Genomic DNA, 22,182 nt, shown 5'->3' on the forward strand with positions numbered 1-22,182 from the left:
TTTATCAGACACCCTTATCCAGAGCGACTTACAATCAGTATTACAGGGACAGTCCCCCCCTGGAGCAATTTAGGGTTAAGTGTCTTGCTCAGGGACACAATGGTAGTAAGTGGGGTTTGAAACTGGGTCTTCTGGTTCATAGGCGAGTGTGTTACCCACAAGGCTACTAGCACCCCTGAATCAATACATATAGCACTGCAATGGACTCTGGTCAACATCTGAGGACAACACTTCAACAAGTTTAAAGGTTTGACCTAAGATCAGGCAGGACTTTTAATTTTTAACATTTTAACATTCGTACACAATATTTTTACTAATGAACCAAGAAGTCACATTGCACCACCACCACACATCAGCTTTGTGATGGATAGCCTTAACTGGACCACCTCCATAGCTCAAATTCTGGATGATGTTCCATCAACATGTAGAAGCAGTCACGACTAGTCTAACTGTAGTCCAGTCTACAGTACATGTGATAAGGACACAGGGACATTTTACACTCCAATTTAGTGCTGAAGTGTTTTTTTTTTTATACCTTTGCCTTTACAGGCAGAGTTTTCCATTTGCCATTCATATCGAGTCTTCATATCGAGTCCTCAGAAGTTTGCAGCAAATGAGGAGATGCAGCAAAGGGCCAAAACTTTTTCCCCTCCGTAACCCGGCAATGACCTCTCTGCTGCGAATATGGATTTTTCCCCTCCCATTCCGTCGCCTGCCAAAGCCGTCACCCGAGGGATGTTCCGCATTAACGGCCAATAATGGGCCTCCGAGATGTGTGTTGCCGTGGTGGCGGACACATGAACAGATACTTTTGTGTGTGTGTCTGAGCGAGCGGCAGCAGGAGAAAAGCATCGGAGAGTGGATCAGGAAGCTTTGGCCCTCAGCTGTGAAAAGCGCTGAGATGATTGAGAGCCTGCATGTGTGTGCGTGCATGTGTGTGTAGTTGAGGGGGGAGCTGGTGGCTGGATTTGAAGTGGCCTATAATTGCAACATTATTGCTTCTGGATCCTAATGTAATTTTTTTCCTACATTGTTATACAAAAATCTGACAATGTGACACATTCCCTCCGTCTCGCCATGTAATCATAAATGTGTGTGTGTGAGTGTGTGTGAGGAAGTGTGAATATGTGTAATGGGCTGATATAAATATCTTTATTGTCTTCTTTCATGTCTCTCGCTGGCTGGCGTGATCATGCTGAGACTGCAGTGACCCTATCGGAGAGTTAGTACCAACTCTGGTCCACGTCCATGTGTGCATGCAAGGCAAATGGATGTCTGCACATTGTTGCATTGAGTGAGTGCATGAGCCAAGTGTGTTTGTGTATGTTAAATATGTGTGTTCAAGTGTACTAGTGTGTATTAGAGGAACAGGTGTGTCTCAGTTCTGCAGCTCTTCATTAATGGATCCCAGAGGGAATAGGAAGACACCCTGGAGCCTGGAGTCATAACACTCTCTTTCACTCTCTCCCCCCTCTCGCTAGTAATGCAGCTCTGTAAACATTCTTCTACTTCCAGGATGTGACCTCTGGGCAATGCTGCCATTGCAATCATGCGGTCCAGACGCATGAATCAAAACTGACATCTCTCCTCTTTTGGAAAGTAAATATGCACAAATTGCAAATGTACGCACTAGGTACATTAATTATTGACAGGGTTGGAATGCTATGAAATACGTGAAGCAATATTACATTTACATATGTGGCATTTATCAAAGTGTACCCCTAGAGACACTCAGGAAAGTGTCTTGCTCAGGGACACAATGGTAGTAATACATAGACAGAATATTGAAATTAAGTATTTAGAACTGTTACAATGTATTTGCTGCAATATATTTTAAAATGATTTTATTTGTATGTTGCTAACAGTCAATAAAAATATAGTTATGTTATTCATGTTGAAGTTTTAAATATTATAAGTATTCTGAATACATTTTATTTAATGTAATACACTAACAAAATTCATTTGATTTACTAAATTGAATAATAGACATTGGTTTCACATAAATCCTTTGATTTAGGATGTTTTAATTCCTTTGCATTATTTCAAACCATATACATTAAATTAGTTCATACATATTAAGTTTTTTTTAAATAACAATTAATTGTATTTTATTGATCAAACAGAATATTCCATTGATTCCAAATTAAACACATTATTCTCACATCATTTTAAATCATTCTCTATTCATTGTGATTGATTTTGTAAATATATTAAGTAAAATCCATGTGGTTAAATTAATAAAGGCGCATTCCATTTTTTTCAGTGTAGTATTCATTACTATTTGTGTATTCAGTCATAGCTACTTTGAGTAATTTGTCCAACCCCAGTTACTGAAATCAGTTCATATCAGTGCATCAACGGTAAATAATAATGGATGATTTTGGCACAAGTGCTGCTCTGTCACACACACGCATGTCCTTGAGTCCTCACCTTTTCCCCATCTCCCTCAGTAACTCATGTTCCTGGTCTGACATCTCACCTTCAGCACTAACGGCCTTTCCTGTCTCAGCATCCCTCCCCCATCCCGAGCGTTGCCGCTGCAGCAGTATTTACGATCACACCCATTAACGGCTGATTAAGCCACCCTCCCATTTACGCCCAGCCATTACCCGACTGGCGGTGAAGCGCTGGCCTTCGCCGTGAAAACTAAACGCAGGTTATTACAACATCGCAATGGACCGGGGCTGTTTAGTGCACCCAAGTGTGTCATTCACAGTAGGAGGGGATTGCGAGAAGGTGGAAAAAAAGCACTGAATGTGGCAGGGTTCAGTTCAAGGTCAAAGAACCGCACTCACAAAGCAGGTCCAGGTGCAGACAACCAGGGGAACCCTGGGAAAATGGAACACATCTCCGGGAGCTTTAAATCAGAATGCAAATTCATTACTGTGGGTAAAATAAAAAGAAAAGTGAGCAGATGGGTGTGTTATGCCCCCTTTAAGGGGAATTCAAAAGAAATTACACCCCTGTCCCTGGTCTCCACCCTGACAGAGAAAATGACTGAAATAATGGATATGTTCGCTTTCACTGTCCTACTGGCTAAAGGAGAAATAATTTTTTTTGTGTTTTTTGGCCTTTTTTGGCAGGCTTCAACCAAATGGTTTTATGACACATTTTAGTTCTTGAAATGGTTTAATGTGCAAGTTAATGGTCATCTTTTATCAGGGAACACTTTAGATAGCCAAGGGACACCACCTACAATACCATACTAATACATAACAACAGACAAAATTGTGTCTAAGTCTTTGACTAAAAAAGCTCAAAAACAGGGTAACAAAAGACAAAATGTACGGAAAATGATTTTTCAGTGAAGACCTCCAAGAAACGATTGTCTCAAGGCACTAATCTGGGGAAGTTTACAGAAATTTTTTCTGCTGCTTTGTAGGTCCCAATGAGCACAGTGGCCTCCATCATACATGAGTGGAAGAAACTACCAGGACTCTTCCTAGAGCTGGTCGGCCACCTAAACTAAGCAATCGGATGAGAAGAGCCTTAGTCGGGGAGGTGACCAAGAACCCAATGGTCACTCTGTCAGAGCTCCAGAGGTCCTCGGTGGACAGAGGAGAACCTTCTAGAAGGACAACCATCACTGCAGCAATCCACCAATCAGGCCTGCATGTTAGAGTGGCCAGACGGAAGCCACTAGGCACATGAGAGTTTCCCAAAAGGCACCTGAAGGACTCTCAGACAATGAGAAACAAAATTCTCTGGTCTGATGAGACAAAGATTGAACTATTTGGTGTGAATTTGGTGGTGTCACACTGAAAGGAAACCAAGCACCGCTGATCACCAGGCCAATACATCCCTACAGTGAAGAATGCTGGCATCATGCTGTGGGGATGTTTTTCACCTGCAGGAAGTCTGAGACTAGTCGGGATAGAGGGAAATGTGTTGGCAGAGCGCTCTTGAAGCCAGACTTGGGCAACGATTCATCCTTCATCAGGACAATGACCCTAAGCACATGGCAAAGATATCAAAGAAGTGGCTTCAGGACAACTCTGTGAATGTTCTTGAGTGGCCCAGCAAGAGCCCAGACTTGAATCCGACTGGACATCTCTGGAGAGATTTTAAAATGGCTGTGCAACAACGCTTCCCATCCAACCTGATGGAGCTTGAGAGGCGCTGCAAAGAGGAATAGGCGTAACTGGCCCAGGATAGGTGTGGCAAGCTTGTGGCATCATATTCAAAAAGAGTTGAGGCTATAATTGCTGCCAAAGGTGCATCGACAAAGTATTGAGCAAAGGCTGTGTTGTTTTATTTTTAGTAAATTTGCCAAAACTTTTTTTGCCATGTCATTAAGGGGTGTTGTGTGTACAATTCTCCATTTAGGAATGTTACGGCTGTAACATAACAAAAAGTGGAAAAAATGATAAATACATTTTTGTATAAGAAAAAACACAGATAATATTCCTATTTGGTTTGGTGATGATGCATTTCACTGTGCGTTTTACTGCTATGACTATGCACGTGTCAATTAAAAATCTTAAATCTTGAATCTAATGGACTTGGTTCCAAGCTGACAAAGGTCATAATTGTTATGTCTGCTGATGGCAGCTCTGTGTGTGTGTCTGTGTCTGTGACCTTAGGCCTGAACTTAGTTAATTAACCAGAATAAAGTGATGTGTAAACCCATGTGAATGATCTCATCAGGGTAAATCTACGGCTGTAAATGTGGCTAATCAGAGCCTGTGTCAGATTTTGTTGACTGGCACAGGGAAGGAGGGCAGAAGGAATAGGGTGGAGGAGGGAGAGGAAGAAGAAGGGGGGAAGGAGAAGTGGAGAGGAGGGAAATCCCCGAACAGTTGTTATTGATTCCGGTGTTTACGGGCGGATAGTTTAGTGCCGTTTAACAAAACAGAACAGATGCAGTCAGTGAGCAAAAAGGTAAACAATTGCTGCGGGTGGCGAGCTGCCAAGTCCCTGGCTTGTGTGTGTGTGTGTGTGTGTGTGAGTGTGAGTGTGAGTGTACAAAAAAAAGCGCAGTGAAGAGCCTTCCCCTCTGGGTTCACTTACCGCCACTTCATTTCCCCTCCTCCATTCCGCCATCACTCTCTCTCACTGTCTCTCCTCTAACTGCGGCGTGTCCCTATTTGACCCCCCAGAAGGCCGGCATTGCGCTGCAATTATAAAAACGTTTTCTCCCCAACAATGCCAGTAGTCTTTGGGGAACGGGTAATCATGCAATACCTTAGCCCGCGATTCTATTTCCCTCTTCCCTCCCGCATCTCTGGTTCTCCCACCCTTCTTCCCCCCTCCCCTCCTCACTCCAGCTGGGGAAATCTCGCCATGATCTCCAGGCTCCAGTGGCTCTTGCAAGGGTTGATTTGGCTGCTTTCTCAACCCTCCTGAATAAAGAGAGAGAGAGAGACAGACTGTGGGGTGGACATCTCAGTAGTGAGTGACTTGTATGGCTGGTATATGAGGTGAGAGGGACACCAGGGGGTGGTGGTGGATTTATCAGCCCGATCTGAGATTCATTCAAGTAAACAAAAGAGTACATAAAACACAGAACTATGACAGAATAAGAGTAAAATCCATTCGTATTCATGGGAAGAGAAGATTTAAAAAGTATATTATATGTCACACAAAAACATATAATATACTGTGTGTTACTGTGATTTGTTGAAACAGCAGGTCAGTTGTCTGTAGTAAAATTGAGAAATTTTTAACGAATATCTTGAATTACACAATTTGTGCCTTTATTTTTTTCCTTTTGTAAGGAAAGGGAATCCTGAGAATAAACTGTCTGGGCTGCTGTTTAGGGCAGACAGCTCCCAGCACATAGGTCTTAAAAAAAAAAAAAAAAAAACCCAGCCTGGGTTGAAAGGCATTTGTGGGGCATGTGGATGACAGTGGTGGAAGTCGGGGGGTCTGGCTCAGCCGGTCTCGCCTGGCTGCTTCCTGTGACAGCACCATCATGAGCAGATCCTGCTGACACCCGACCACAAGCCCCACTGAGAAGCCTTCAGATCCACCAAAGGCCCCCCGCTACGGCCTACAGCAGTGGCTGGAGGGGCTGGCTTGTTTTGATGTCTTGATTAAGCTGGGTGTGTGTGTGTGTGGGTGTGTGTGTGTGTGAGAGAGAGAGAGAGAAAGAGAGAGAGTGTGAGATTGTCAGTGACCTGCCAGTGCTCACAGTAAAACACTGTCATTTGCTGGAGAGAAAAAGTCCTGTGTTATTTCCAGCACTTGTTAGTAATTGTATGCTGCTTTTTTATATTTGCTTGCTTTAGTTTCAGTGCCACTCGGTGGCCAAGTGGTATAACGATTGTGGCCGACTGCGAGCGGTAATAAGGAACATCGCCATCGCTCTTTACCCAAACAGGCAGTGGAAGCTGTCAGAACATTTACTTTTGACTCCACTCAGTGGCAGGCAGTGGGGACGTGACCACTCAGAACTCGAACACTCGGCGGCGATAAACGTTGAGTGCACTACAGCGCACTACAAAATCCCATCGCATCACACCAAGCCCAGGGTCCCATTCATGATGGACAAGTGATCATAGGGTAAATGAAGACTTGTCTGTAATTGTGACAACACAGGAAAAAAGGGAGGCAGCATGGAGGGAGCGATAAAAACAGACAGAGCCTCTCCTGTGTGCTCGTAAGTGTCAACAAACAAGCCGCACGCTAACACAATCACCTCACGTTTTAAACAAGACCCCATCCCCGGCCCCCCACTCCCACAGCTGGCACCGGTACTGAAGAGATACTCATCAGATCAGGCGGGGATGAGGTGCAGGAACCAGCTCCGTGCACAATGATAATAAATAACCCCGAAAGTGGCGGGATCGTGGGAGTGCACGCTCCACCGCGGTCTGAGACATAATTTACTGGAGAGTGACCTTATTAAACATTAACAAAATCACAGTTGCCCGTTTTTTTCTGAAACAATCCAGACAGCCCGAACAAAATTACACTGAAGCATCCTCAAAACCAGCAAGGCTCAATATTCTTGGAAAGTTTGAGTGACCAAGACCCACAACCTGGGCCATGAACCCCAAACGTGCTGCTAAACGCAAAACGTAATGATCAATGGCCCGACTGCATCTCTTGGTTGGAATGAAGCCTGCATTGAAGAACAGAGAACACATATATATATATCATTTTTAGGTATTCATTTATTTAAATCATGTTGGAGGAATTGTGAACACCTACACAAAACTCCCTTCCTGCAGATAAAGAAACTAACTTGTTATTTCTGTAGCGATATAAGTCAATATCAAATTATAAACCCAATAAGTAAGTAAGTGAATGTAAATTAATTAAGTAATGAATTAATACTTTTGAAAAATTTTACAGAAGGCCCGTCTGGCCTTTACCAGTGTAAATGGCCTTTCTCCTTTACACACACTCTACAGCATGCAACATATGACACCAGGACACTAATGCATTTACAAAGAGTACACACAATCACACAGTCACACATACACACAAAGGCAAATGGTCTGTTACACAAGTGCACACACAAAAAGCAGAGAGCTGTCGGCAATCCATATGGGTGTGTTGTATCCATCTCCTCAACCCATTACTCCAAGGAAGCAATGAAAAGAGAGAGATAAAGAGTAGAGAGAAGAGGATGGTAGCATGAAAGAGGGTGGACACAAACAAAAGGCTAAACCTCTCACATCTGGAGAAAGGAACAATAAAAGTCTTTTCCCTCAGACGTGGGGCCTAGAGAAACCAGTGTTTTCTTTGTGTGTAAGTGTGTATGTGTGTGTGAGCTCTGTTACGAAGTGAAGAAGGTATATTTAGCTTACATTATGCCTGTATAGTGAACATTTAAACAGGGATAAAAGAGGCACCTTTGTTGACAGGCCCTAACTATTAGGAGGAGGGCAAATTATTTTATAAAAAAGTTTTTATAAAATTGAGATGTCTGTAAATTTTCAAAGCACGTTTTCTGCATTAAACTGATGCAAGAAAAAAAAGAACAGAAACACTAATATTAACCAGATCTAGGAATTGGCCCAAGACATCTGGCTGTTCTGGATGCACAGCATGGGGTCCAATCAAGACGAAACTGAAACGGAATAGAGTGTCCAGGATCAGAACCATGTGCTGGATGGACCGTTTCCTTAATCAACCAATCCTGGAGAAAGAGCATGCCCCGTGGCCACTTGTGTGTGTGTGTGTGTGTGTGTGTGTGTGTGTGTGTGTGTGTGTGTGTGTGTAAATATATTTGCATGGTAATCTGACAACAGCAATATCCCACATGCACATCAAGAAGCTTTCATCAACCCTGGATGAAAGGAACAGCGGAATCTCTTCTCTACCTGCTGGTTAAAAAATCAGCAGATGCAAAACTGAATCAAGCAGAACCCTGATGGGGCAGTGACTGAATAATCATTGTGTGCTTTTTTATTTTTTACATTGTACTTACAATACAGATCTAAGAAGCAGTTATAATTATGATAATATTAATAATGAATAGGCTGTTCAATCTTACCTACAGCTGATTTGCTCTTGCTGCCACTCTTGCCTGTCTTGCCCAATGGCACTGTGTTGTCCTTCAATGCCACCTCAAACTCCCTCTGCATCAGAGCTCCCAGTTCCTGGCTCAGAGTTCCTAGATAGGCCTCGTTGAGGAAGGTCAGGATGGCATGTGGCTCCGCCCCGACCCCAGTAAGCACCTGGAGGTCCTCAGCCAACATGGAACACAAAGATGGAGAGGCTGTCTGGAAACCCAGGAACAGACGCTCAAATCCTCTCTCTCCCACCATCCCAGAGCTGGAGCTCTGGGTCTTGTGAACTAGGGCCTGAACCGCTTTGGACTGGAGGTTCTGGTAGCGATTGAGCACGTGGGCCTCTGGATACAAGAAGCAAAGTTTCTGGAGGGTGAAGATGCGTTGGGGCAACCGTCTTGCTACATCAGAATCATCTGGCTGCAGACTGTGCAGCAAGTGGTGCTGCAGCTGGAATCGCACTTCCTCCCACAGTTCCTGGACCTCCAGAGAGGATTTGTCCTGAACAGAATTGCACATGGCGGGAGGAGCTGTGTCTGGTGGAGCCGTGTTGGGGAAAGCAACTCCACACTGACAGGAAATGTTCAAGAGAAGCTGGAGAACCATTTCCTCTCTACCCTTTCCTGCTCTCAGGTACTGGTGCTGTGAAGGAGATACATATACGTCAGTGAAAAGCGTATCTTACACTGTACATGTCTGTGTGCAATCACATTGATTCAAGAACATACCCGGAAAGAAATGAAAAATGAAATGAAAATACAAAAATATGAATGGGCGTACTGCTCTGCAAGAATTCTGGGATGAGTGGCAGCCAGTTGGCTAATGAAGTCTCCACAGGAGCAAATGTTGGGACATTACTTTCAGATAATCCTGACATTTGCCTTAAAAAACAGATAACTAGAAAATCAGTAATGATGGGGTGCCCTGTTTGGTTTGTTGCTGCTATGCCATCTATTTTATTAAGAAACTGAATGTCAGACATGAAAGAAAGGTATATTTTCAGGCGAAACTACTTGTTTGAAACTGCTGCTGGGGATGACAATGAGTAGGCAAAATGTGATTCTTTTGGTTTGTTCCCACCCAAATATTCACCATAGCTAGCAGGAAGTTGAGTATCTCCTGGTGTCCTGTTGTGACGACTCTGAAGGAAGCAGCGTTCCGTGAGCAGAGCCACTGCAGACATTCAGTGGGACTGGATGGTCGATCCAGCAGCCCAGTGTCCCCCATCTTCTTCTGCAGCTCCTTCAGGCTTTGTTCAATGCTGAGGTTGGATGGAAACCAGGTGGGTTGAAAATAAAAGATAGACGACAATCACAATCAACCCCCTGCGCCCCTCACATCACACCTAATGAACACAGACATCAATATAATCAGACAGTGGACATCTACTGGGTCTTGATTTCTAACTGTTCAATTTGCAGGGAGTCGTAGTGCAGACGAGGCTTGAAGAAATTGACACGTCTCGCCCATAGCCCAGCGCATGCAGGACTCCCTCTGTTTATGCACCAGAGAGACAGTCTCCCCTTTGAGCCTGATGAATTAAAGGTGACACCTCTCTGCACTTGTCATGTTCACTTGGCCATTTTGATGCAAATTAGAAACCTGCTAAACCTGTCCAACTCAGGTTCTGTAAACACACATGCATGCATCACAGCCTCCAGAAGATTTGGAAATATCCAGATGTCATTATTTTTTTAGAATTCATTTTAAAGGTCTCTCACCGGAACCGCAGTCAAGTCTATAATGCGTACTTGAGATGTGGATTTGCCAACAAGCAAATCTGTTGCAAAATGTTATTGTTAAAGAGCTTGGAGAACCACGTTGGCCTCGATAGCCTTAACAGGACATTCTCAACACTCTGCAATTTAATGAACAGCCCAAAGCTGTTCATGGGAACTATAAGCAAACTATTACAGTGAAAATCTACACATCTCCTAAATGATGGCTTATTGTGTGAATTTCATGATTGTTCTCGCAGTCCTGTAATACTGTATGAAAATGTAACACTGAACACAAGTGAAAAGGTCAACTATTGGCCTTTACATGCCAGCTTTTAGCATTGCAAAAATACAACCCTCCATCCGCTGGCCACTCCTCCCACTCTATTTTACCAGGAGACGTGTTCATTGTGTCCACCTGGAGCCAGCCCGGGGATTCAAATATCGAGGCTAAGCTTTTTTAATGTCCCTCATAAACGGGGATTTGTGCGGAACTGAGGCAAGGTGGGCGCCACCCAAGGGCTGCGCAGCAGACAGCAGGCCTGCAATGAACACCCATCTGCACCGCCATCCTGCTGAACGGCCTCATAAAATACAGACTCTCTAATCCACACACTCTGTTTAGAAATGTTTAGATGGCCATGGACTCCAATCATTCAGATGTCAGATATATATAAAAAAAAAAACAGCACACTTGCTATTTCTGTTATTGCTTACAATGCAAAATGGCACATCTGTCAGAAATGCAATGTTTAAAAGTTTGCACATGTGCAATTACAGTCACTTCTAGGATTACACAATGAATATATGGGATTTATAGGGTGCGACTGTGTCATTTTTATGCCTGCTTGGCATGTGTTTTAATGGTCCTAAATAAATTTTAGCACATGGAGAACACCTCTCCAGGAGGAAATGGAACTCTTAAGATGCAGTGTTGGCTATGTAGTTAGTTCCTCCTCTATAAGCTACAGCTTTTGCTTGTTTGTGTGGATTTCCTCCAAAAAATCCTGAAAATGTGGTTGCTGTGATGTTAGCCTCAAAAACTCAAAAAATAAAATCGTTTGATGTGGTATATTGTAATAATTAATAATAATAATAACAAGGATGTGGTATATTGTAATAATTAATAATGATAAAAATTACACATATAGTTGTTTTTGGTTGCCTTTCTTATTTTAGTTTTAGTCTAGTCTTTGTGTCAAGCTATCATTTCTGTTTCAGTCGATAAATGTCTGAGCATTTTAGTCATAATTATTCATGACTATTTTAGTCTATTTTCAGTCTATGAAAAAGGATTACATTTAGTCAATGCAAAAACTACATTTTCTTAGTCAAATAGTCTAACCCATTTCACAATTACACTAAGGTTACCTTATTGTTATATTGTTGTTACCTCAAGAATACTCTACATTCATTCCAGTGGCCATGTGTTTTTCGACTGCACATTCTGTTATCTTTTTCACCACCATATACCTTTGACCAGTAGTCAAGCTGAGGTGGGATGTCATCGGCCTGAAATAAAAACAGTCAAAATCATCCCCCTTCGAAAATGAACAATTGTAGGATAATATGCCTCAAACCACAGCAGTGCCTCACAATGAAAGAAGCATGTCTCTGCTGGGTCCTATAGTCTCTTGGGGTAGAACCTGGGACCTATTGTATCTGGTTAAAGTACAACACAATCACCAGTGAAAAGGCATAATTCATCTTCTATTTTAATGTAACAACTAATTAATTTGACACAATGACAACTTGACTGCTGTTAGAGAATGTTGCGCAGATAATTAGCATCAGTTTTTCAATATGTGTATCTGTAGCCTAAACTTTTACAGCCTGTTCATTGACAACACCTGTTCAGAACAAGTAGTCTCTGTCATATTTCTTTGTCAAAGCATTACTGACATATTCGCACACTATAATCATCTCTCTCTTTCTCTCCAAATAGGCTGAATAATGTTACGGAATTGTCTGTTCAATGTATCAAATCTTTTCTTCTCTTCTACATTAATAACAACAAATAACAATAGAAATAATACAATTATAACCCATCCAACCCATATAACCCATGCAACCCATGCCCCCTTTCAATATATTAATTATGTTTTTCTTTAAAAACAATATAAAGGGTACACAGATGGTCTCCCACCAGGAAGCGGACCCGTAATCAGAAGGTTGACACTGAGCAAGGTACCGTCCCCACACGCTGCTCCCCAGGCACCTTCCATGGCTTCCCACTGCTCACTAAGGTGATCGGTTAAATGTAGAGGACACACATGGCAGTGGTGGCCTAGTGTTTAATTAAGCAGCCACCGTAATCGGAAGGTTGCCGATTTGAATCCCTAACCGCCTAGGTGCTACTAAAATCCCGAACCCCCCTTCCCCCCTTCATTATAGTTATCATCACATGACCAGCACTTGCATTGTGCCTCGTCTCGTTTCTCTTACATCAGAAAGTTTTGTGTTATTATTTATAGTACAGGCCAAAAGTCTGGACACACCTTCTCATTCAATGTGTTTTCTTAATTTTCATGACCAATTACATTGGTAGATAGGCATCAAAACAATAAATGAACACGTGGAGTTAAGTACTTAAGTACTTTCATTCTGTTATCTTTTCCACCACCATATACCTATGACCAGTAGGTTAGCTGAGGTGGGATGAGGAGGGATGTCATCGCCCTGAAATAAAAACCATCAAAATCATCTCCCTTCGAAAATGAACAATTGTAGGATAATATGCCTCAAACCACAAACTTTGCTCTGATCACTGCTTTGCACACTCTTGGCATTCTCTCGATGAGCTTCAAGAGGTCGTAACCTGAAATGGTTTTCACTTCTAAGGTGTGCATTATCAGGGTTCTTTATTGGAATATGTTGCTTTATCAATGGGGTTACTACACTGCCGACAGCGTTATTGGACAACTGTTATTATCTAGTCGTAGCATTATACTAAATACTTCAGAGCTCCTGGCACTCACTATCCAGTCAGAGGCACGCTTGTTTGTGAGCACCAGTGCCAGTTTGGTGTGCTCTAACGAACAGGGTGTCAGCGATGGCCAAGACACTGCAAGCTGAACATGAGCCCGAAAAAAAGAGAGGCCCACCAGAGCACAGAACAAAGACAGCGAGTTTTAATGTGAGTTGGGTCGATCTTACTCACAGGTGACTTTTCCTTCTTCCTTTGTGCATTAATCTCTTCCTTTACTTTACAGCAGGATTTACTGCATGATTGAAGTGTATGTGTGTATGTGTGTGTGTTGGATGGACATCACCCGTTTCTGAATTGTGTTCACTTCCTAAAGTCTAATCAACTCGACAGGATTAACAACACATTCAGCACAGATACAGATAGGGAGAGACAGATAGAGAGTAAGACACAGAGTTAGAGAAAGGGAGAATTGAACAGAGTCTAGAATAGGAGGTTAAAAAAATGAAAAGGGTTTAAAGGCAAGGATGAGAAAACCATGAATCCAAAAAAAAAAAAAAAAAGACGTGTGAAAATGAGAAAAGGAAAGAGCTCTAATTCCGCAATATTCTCTCAATGTGTCAATCAACCTTTAAAAGGGGGTAATTGTTTTTTAGTTTGGGCCAGAGCAGATATGACAGCCAGGGCTCTGTAAAGGAAAAGAGAGAAAAGGGGAAAAAAGGCAATCTGGAGCTTTTATTAGATATGATGGCGCGTTTCACAGCTCGTGACTTACGGAAACTCAATCCGCTGATTACTCAGCACTTTGACGTTATCTTAAGTTCCTTGTCAAAATTAATTTAGTGCGGGTGGGCTCCATGGCTGTCACGCTCCGGGGGAGGAGAAGGGGGGGCAGGAAGGGATTCCTTTCATATAACACCGTCTTTCACTGTGTAACCACCGCCGAAACGAATCTCTCTTCCCCACCCGCTATGAAAGACCACCTTTCTCCTGTCGGCACGAGGGCCACACGAAAACGGACACCGCAACCCGCTATCAGCAGCATGCCTCAAATCGAGGCCTTATGGGTCACGGTGCCTTTAATGCTCTAACTGGGTGGCAGTAGTCCAGTGGGTAACACACTCACCTATTAAACAGAAGTCCGCAACATCACAAGTTCAAACCCCACTTACTACCATTGTGACCCGGAGCAAGACCCTCAACCCTGAGTTTTTCCAGAGGGGGTGTCCCTGTAACTACTGACTGAAAGTCGCCCTGGATAAGGCCATCTGATAATTACCATAAACGCTCACGTACACACAATAACACACAAGCAACTTGAATATTGTGTAGATTGGCATATGGCTCCTGTTATCTACAGTGATTCACGCTTCTAAACTCGGACTACATCAAAGCACTGCGCCTGCACCTCGGCTTCATATAACCATCTTTGCCCCCCTTGCGACACTTCATTAAAAGCCTGGCTTCCTCTGGTGGCCGCTGGAGAAGTGTCCCATCTGATGAACGCTAATGGATTACAGCATTTCAATTTAGAGAGCTAAGCCCGTTGTCAACCTATCTTAATCTCCTCCAATTAGGAAGCAGCTCTCAGGCAAATCTCTGACATCCGAGCACCAGGGAGTTGCCAACAACTCTGACCCTTAAAGAGGTTAAAGCCTTCGCAGAAGTGGACAGCTCATGCTCGCTCTCTCTCTCTCTCGTTTCCTCTTCCTGTCCTTTTTTCTCTGTAATTTGTTCCAGGCAGCAGGTGTAGCGCCCGTTGTCGGCCCACCCTGGCGAGCTGTTCTAGGACTGAAAGGAACCGTAGTAAGACTGACCAACACAACCGAGTATCACTCCCCCCGTATTTTTACCCCTTCCTCTCCTTTTTTCTGTCCATTTTAACACTATTTCCTATTATCCAAGGCTTTGTTCTTATAATGGCTATCCATCTCCCTGCTCCCCCAGAACACTAAATGACGCCTTTAATGCTTAGAAAGCAGAAAAATACCTCAGCCTTGGGTAATAAGCCTTGAATTACCCACCCAAGGGTTTTCATTTCAAGATGTGGAATCTTCAATTACTACTCTCCCCATTTTCCGAATGCAGGGGTGGGGGGAGAGAACGGAGAGAGAAGAGGATGAGAGGCCGTCTCTAATGGCACTGGAACAAGTGGCTTTGTTCGGGCACAACACATTTAGCACTGCTCCCTCTCTCTCTTTCTCCTCGTCCATTCGCCTGCTCACAAACAGAACAAAAGGGTAAAAGCATTGCTGAAAAACACATATATAGATTTCTGGACCCCTCCGCCCCCTGCCTTTCTGAAGAAAAAAAAAAAAAAGTGTCTCCCCACCTGTCCTATATGTCTGCCTAGATGAAGGGGACAGTCTAGCCCATTTCATAAAGGGAGAATTATGGTCTAAGGGCAGGAGGACATAGATGCAGAGGAGGACTGTGAAAGAAGGTGCTGTCCCCCCCTCCCAGAATGTTGTCAAAAGATGTCCTTTGCAAGCTCACGCTGACATGTCCACTTCATTACAGAGTGGTCATCCAACCATAAAGGGACAACAGTCACTCTCAAGGACTGTGCTGAGAACTGATATGTCATTTAATCCCATCATTATGTAGAGGGGAGAGAACTAAGTGACATTTTGGATGAAATGGATGTCAAACTAAAGTTGATGTGCTCTTTTGATGTGCCAATCAATTAATCAATTCTGAGCTGCAATTAAACAACATCAATGTATGCTGAATCAGTTGAAGAATGGATGACCAAAATAAAGCATTTTATGCCACTTTTCACTTGTTGCTAGTATTCTGCCTCTCTGAATCATGCATGAGCATCTGGGTGATTTGTAATAACCCTCTATAAACTGCATTGCCCAGGGGACCTATGCGCTTTACCCTACATAACAGAAAATCACAAGAATACAAGGAAACGCAATCTCGCCGATCAGAAGTTCTGATTGAGGAAAGATACGTTGTTCTTGTACTTTCCAGTTTGAGTAACTAGCGAGGAGTGCAGTGGATAAGATTACTGCTACCAATGTATCAATTTTAAATATGAGTGTGAAGATCTAAGGGGCAGTGATGGCCTAGTGGTTATGGGAGCAGCCCCGTAATTATAAGGGTGCCGTTTTGATTCCTCGTACCGCCAAGGTGCCACTGAGCAAGGCACCATCCCCACACACTGCCCCCTGGGCGCCTGTTATGACTGACCACTGCTCACCAAGTGTGATGGTTAAAAGCAGAGGACACATTTCATTGTGTCACCGTGTGCTGTGCTGTGTTTCACAATGACAACCACTTCTCTTTCACTTCGATTCTAGTGCCACACAACCACTTCAATATGCAGCCATTCTAATTGGTCTAAAAGTTGTCATGGTTTTTACAATATATGATAACTGGTTGCGGCAGTTCAATGCATAGACAACAAACCTGTTTTGCATAAGAAACTACGTGACCTTTGTCAATAACAGCAAAGTGTGGAAATGTTTGAGGAGGTTCTCACCTGCAGGAATTCTGCTTCAGTTTCTCCTCTGTGTCCCTCAGCAGCTGCTGGAAGTCATCTTCACCAGGGATGCCGGGTGGCAGTAGGTCCACCAACATATGGTCCCACGGGAGGTCTGCATGCCAGTCCATCCCCTACCCTGCTGATACAGAAAAAGAGATGAAACTGTAGCAAGAGCTTGACAAAATCTACCCTTGTACCCTGGCATATATTCAAGTCACTCTCATTTACTTGGGGGCATGATTGCCAAGTTATATAATTATTTGAGACCAGTTATTATAGTGTGCATACACTCATACAATATGTAAATCAGGAGTTTGTTAACCCAAAGCCACCTCAAAATGTAATAGTATGTAGTGTTAATAACCAGCATTTATTTAATAGATTTTAATAACCACCTATTAAGGAGACTGTAGACCCACGTACTATTAGAAAATTAACTGTTTGTTGCCCTGTGTGAAAGGCTGGCATAGCTGTTCATAACAAATGTTTGACTTTGGATCTGTGCAGACAAAAAAAACGAAGAGTTTGGTCTGAACAGTCCCACAGTTGAAAGCAGGAACACACTCATTCGAAGCATAATGCTTATTACAAAGCCTTGTGCAATTTCGGGGTTCAGGGTTGATAAATCAATTTTTAGAAGCAGCCCAGAGAGTGTTGTGCTGTACGCGTCAGAGCAGTATACACCCTTAATGACTCCAGAACAGAGAGGCTCACAGTTTGAGTGGATGTATTACAGCTGTCAGGCAGCCGGCGGAGGGAACGCGTCCTCCGACTCACCGCATGCATCACGGTTGTGATCATTCAATTTCCCCCCCGACAAGACCCTTATCACACACAGGCGCCGCGTCCGCCACACCGGAAACAAGGCCAGCTTGTCATCGCCCATAAATGACTCCTTTCTCATCCACCGTCGCTCACACCCATACTTATCCTCTGAGTAATTCCCCATCCTTCAGGACAAGCTAGTTGTAGGGGGCCCGAGTAGACCCGGCACGTTTGATTTAGCCCACCAGACATTTCTTCAGATGAAATGGTGAGTTTTAGAACAGGGACCTAATTCGTTTTGCAGCGACGGACGCAGGGGTAGATTCCGTCCGGTGTAATTCACAGTAAGGTTAACCTGTTTGGTTTCACCCCACTTTTGAAGATTCAGCCCAGATGGGCATATCCAGATTCGAAAAAGGCACAGCTCCCTTACACACTGACCCTTGTGAATGTGGTTGGGAACATTAGAAGACTCTGAGACGCTGAGATTTCATTTGAAGGACTCAGAAATCACTCAGACATTCTGTTATAGAGGAACATAGGACAGAGTCAAGGATTTTCATTCTACTTGTTTCATACATTTTGGAACTCACCAGTTTATCAAGGCCAAACAAGTTGTAATTCTCTGTAGTCAACACAAAGACTTTGAAAGTAGGAAGTCATGCTCACATTTATGTTTGTTCATGCCTATTCCGGGGCGGGTAAGTACACTAGATTACTATGGAACTGTATTTGTTGTGGTTTGATATAGTTGCTTGAACGTTTATGAAAGACTTTACTTTACGCAAGTGAACAAGCATTGCGTTTGAGGGGGTACAACAGCACCCCAACTGCTGTGTTCCCGATAACAGTGTGATGCTACCTAACCTCAAAGGTACACTTTCTTTAAATTTACAATTCAAATGCAATTTACCTAATTATCTGTTCCCTAATTACAGGTTCTGTCACTGACATCCACTTGGCCAACATATAGGTGTGGTATCAGGCTTTGGACGTGAGTAATCCTAACCTGTATGACTTTGTGGTATAAATGCCCAACGTGCTAACATGCCCATCACTGTAGGAGGAGCAGCAGCGGCGGCGGCGGGGTCGTGCACTCAGTGTTACTTTCGTCGTCATCGTGGGTCGACTGGAGGATAATTTTGCGTGTCAGTGTCAATTTGGCCTCTGTCTCGCTGCTGCTCCCAAGCCTCTTTTCATCCGGGCTGATTTTAATAATCCCCCGTCAAACCCCAAACAGCCCGATACCTCCCTGACACCACCGCCTTTCTGCTTGCAGACAGAAATCTCAACATTAATTTAGCTCACACAAAGGGGAAGAGGCTGTCCAGCTGGACAAATATTTTTTCCCCTCTCATTTGACAGACTCCGCGGTTAAGCTTGTACTTCATTATTTCTCCACTCTCTCTCTCCTTTCAAATTCCCCTCTTTGCGTCCTCCATCCCTCCATCTTTATGTTGTGCGTCAGAAGGCGAGTGTGTGGAAAGCCGTCTGGAAGCATGTCTGGCTTTTTCAATCGCAGGATTAGACAAAGTGTAATTACACAGGGGATAGGTCTGTGCCTGTGTGGCTGTGCCTGTGTGCGTTTGAGTAAGTGCGCCGACGAATGGATAAACACATGTGAGTCAATGTTTGTCTATCTGTTTATGCATATGTGTGTGTGTGTGTGTGGGTGTGTGTGTGTGTGTGTGTGTATACACACCCTCACACAGCTAAAGTACATGCATCACCGCTTACATCTGCTCACACTGGAGACTTGTGGGAAAGTGTCAGGTTCATCCTCATCACTCAGCACACAGGGCCTAATTAAGGAGACAGACAGACACACACACACACACACACACACACACAGGCACCCACTCCGCCACGGCGTTAGCTCGTTAGCTCTTTGGAGCTCAGACACACCAGAACCCCAGTGTATTTATTTCTTTCTTTATTTTGAGTGCTGCCACACAGGCCTGAACTGGGCCGGGCCCAATTCTCCGAGCACTTAAAGACAGCGGCTGGCATCCCTGCGTTATGCCGCCACAAACAACTTCCCACTTAAGCTCGGAAGAGCTGTAAATTCGTTAGCAGTATAGGTTTCCACTGAGGCTTCAGAAGCACTTAAGACGTGTTGAGCTAAATTCAGCCCTTTTATTAAGAGACACAATGTAGGGCTGCGCGGTATAAACGATTCTGAATATACCGGCCTACCACAGAACTATCCGCTCCTCGCGGAAATAACGAAGTCACATCACCACGCATCACTTGCAACACGAGGTATTAATTATGGGCGAGAGCACAAAATGCAGGGAGGGATCCGTGGTTCCTTAAAAAGTCATAAATTCGAGTTTTCAAAACAAATATTATTAAAATGACTAGTGATCCTTAAATCTAGAGTCATGGTCTAGACCAAATTTTTAAAAATCCTGCAGACCCAATAAATAAAAACAAGTCGGTCGGTCATTGCACATTTCCACAGTCCATGTGTCAAGTGGTACCGATTGGGCACTGACAACATGCATGGAAATGTACATTTACAGCATTTATCAGATGCCCTTATACAGAGCGACTTACAATCAGTAGTTACAGGGACAGTCCCCCCCTGGAGCAATTTAGGGTTAAGTGTCTTGCTCAGGGATACAATGGTAGTAAGACGGATTTGAACCTGGGTCTTCTGGTTCTTAGGCGAGTGTGTTACCCACTAGGCCACTACCACCGCTGACCAGGGTCGGTCCTATGCTGTTTCTTGGAGGGACTGCATGATAAAATATGAAAAAGCATAGTGTTATTTAAATAGGTTCTGGCAATATTTTTAATATAAACTCTATAAATTAATTAATCACTCGCATCATACAAATACCTGGTTTCACAGATTATATACAGTACAGGCCAAAAGTTCTGACTCATGTGTTTTCTTTATTTTCATGACCATTTACATTCTCGCTGAAGGCATCAAAACTATGAATGAACACATGTGGAGTTATGTACTTAACAAAAAAGGTGAATTAACTGAAAACATGTTTTATATTCTAGTTTCTTCAAAATATCCACCCTTTGCTCTGATTACTGCTTTGAACACTCTTGGCATTCTCTCGATGAGCTTCAAGAGGTCGTCACCTGAAATGGTTTTCCAACAGTCTTGAAGGAGTTCCCAGAGGTGTTTAGCACTTGTTGTCCCCTTTGCCTTCTCTCTGCGGTCCAGCTCACCCCAAAGCATCTGGATTGGGGACAGGTCTGGTGACTGTGGAGGCCAGGTCTCCACTTTCTGTTAAGTACATAACTCCACATGTGTTCATTCATAGTTTTGATGCTTTCAGTGAGAATCTAAATGGTCATGAAAGTCCACCTTCAGTAGAATTGCCCAGGTATTGTTTTATCTGGTATATGGTTATGATATATGTTGATGTGTTGTAAGTTTATTGTACAACTTCTTGCTGCAGTGCCTTTGCTATGAACATGTTACCCTTTCAAAAACAGTTACATTTAGGTTTACTTATCAAATTTGTACCACAATATATAAGATCTACTGTCTATGGTTACATTTATATTGCAAAATTTTATGCCATATTGCACAGCCATAACCCCATAGGTCATTATTCCAAAAAAAAAGAAGGAAAAATTAAAGAGGTTCACAGTCTCAAACTTTTTGCAAACTGATCCAAACATTTTGAATAAAAGCCAACTGCTGTGCTTGGCGTTTAAGTCATTTAAGACACATACGATTATGACAGATTGCACGATACAGCATGTTACAAAAAATCCCCTTTTGCCAGTGAAAACAGAGAAATAAATAAACCTGACGTCTAGGACTCTGAACATCAGTTTGTAACCTAGTAGTTGTATGACAGATATTTATGCATTTAGCACAATATTCTAGATAACAAGTGGAATTTTGCTACCTCTTGACCTCATATGTAATTCATATAAAAAACAGCATGCATATATTGCAGCATGTTGTTCTTATCTTATGTTGTTATTCAGAATTCATTAACACTGTTAAGAACTGTATTTTCAATAAAAAATCAAAACAGAAATGACATATTTGCAGGGGACTGGGATTTAAAATGGCTAAGGAACAAGGAAAGGAAGAACCAGGGGATTAATAACACCAGTTTATCAGAGAAACAACAGTGATGTCTCCCGTGTTTGAAGTCTCAGAAAAGCTTTGCCCAGTTCCTAAAAAAATCTGCCTGCAGAATTCCTTTGCAGGCTGACATATTCCATGATGCAATGTGTGCTGGGGTTGCAAAAATGAAAGTATCAATAGGCTATAATATCTAATATAAAAATGATTAGACTGCAGCCTTCCAATGAGACTTGGATACCACCCATGAATTGAGAAATGACATTTACATTTACAGCATTTCTTAGATGCCCTTATCCAGAGCGACTTACAATCAGTAGTTACAGGGACAGTCCCCCCCGGAGCAATTTAGGGTTAAGTGTCTTGCTCAGGGACACAATGGTAGTAAGTGGGATTTGAACCTGGGTCTTCTGGTTCATAGGCGAGTGTGTTACCCACTAGGCTACTACATCCCATTGTGACACACCGCCATCACACAAAACTACTTATTTAAAGGTTTAGTGTATAATAGTCTTCGTGATTCATTGTTTTAATTGATCTGAGCATTCTGAGTGCCTATAATTCTTAAATATGAACAATTCTATATTTTTGGAATACTCAATTTTGACAAATGTTTATTATCATGAGCACAAACAGCTGATATAAATGTACACACTGCACAATGTGACCAGGAGGAGCTTGTAGTGAGGTAACGGTGCTATGTACATACGTTCAATTAATTCAGGAAGCTCTTTTTGTGGAAACGGACT

At 43.0% G+C, this 22,182-nt stretch overlaps 1 protein-coding gene across 15 annotated transcripts in view; it reads right to left on the bottom strand.

Moving 5' to 3' along the window:
- Positions 1–22,182, bottom strand: part of kiaa0825 (KIAA0825 ortholog) — a 107,458-nt gene that overhangs the window by 84,868 nt on the left and 408 nt on the right. For 7 of the 15 annotated variants that reach the window (XR_003750126.1, XM_028983620.1, XM_028983679.1 and 4 more), the window contains 4 exons: positions 19,102–20,104; positions 16,597–16,735; positions 9,555–9,723; positions 8,447–9,104 (listed from right to left, as the gene is read on the bottom strand). Coding sequence is in view for 14 of the 15 variants with exons in the window: in XM_028983620.1 (XP_028839453.1) it covers positions 8,447–9,104; positions 9,555–9,723; positions 16,597–16,727 (958 nt within the window). In the remaining variant the exon portion in view is untranslated. Of the gene's footprint in view, positions 1–5,262; positions 5,645–8,446; positions 9,105–9,554; positions 9,724–16,596; positions 16,739–19,066; positions 20,105–20,466; positions 20,513–22,182 lie in introns of those variants that run through there. The other 8 variants (XM_028983651.1, XM_028983610.1, XM_028983602.1 and 5 more) reach the window with 6 other exon arrangements.

This window comes from Denticeps clupeoides, chromosome 1, assembly GCF_900700375.1.
Source record: "Denticeps clupeoides chromosome 1, fDenClu1.1, whole genome shotgun sequence".
Taxonomy (NCBI): Eukaryota; Metazoa; Chordata; class Actinopteri; order Clupeiformes; family Denticipitidae; genus Denticeps; species Denticeps clupeoides.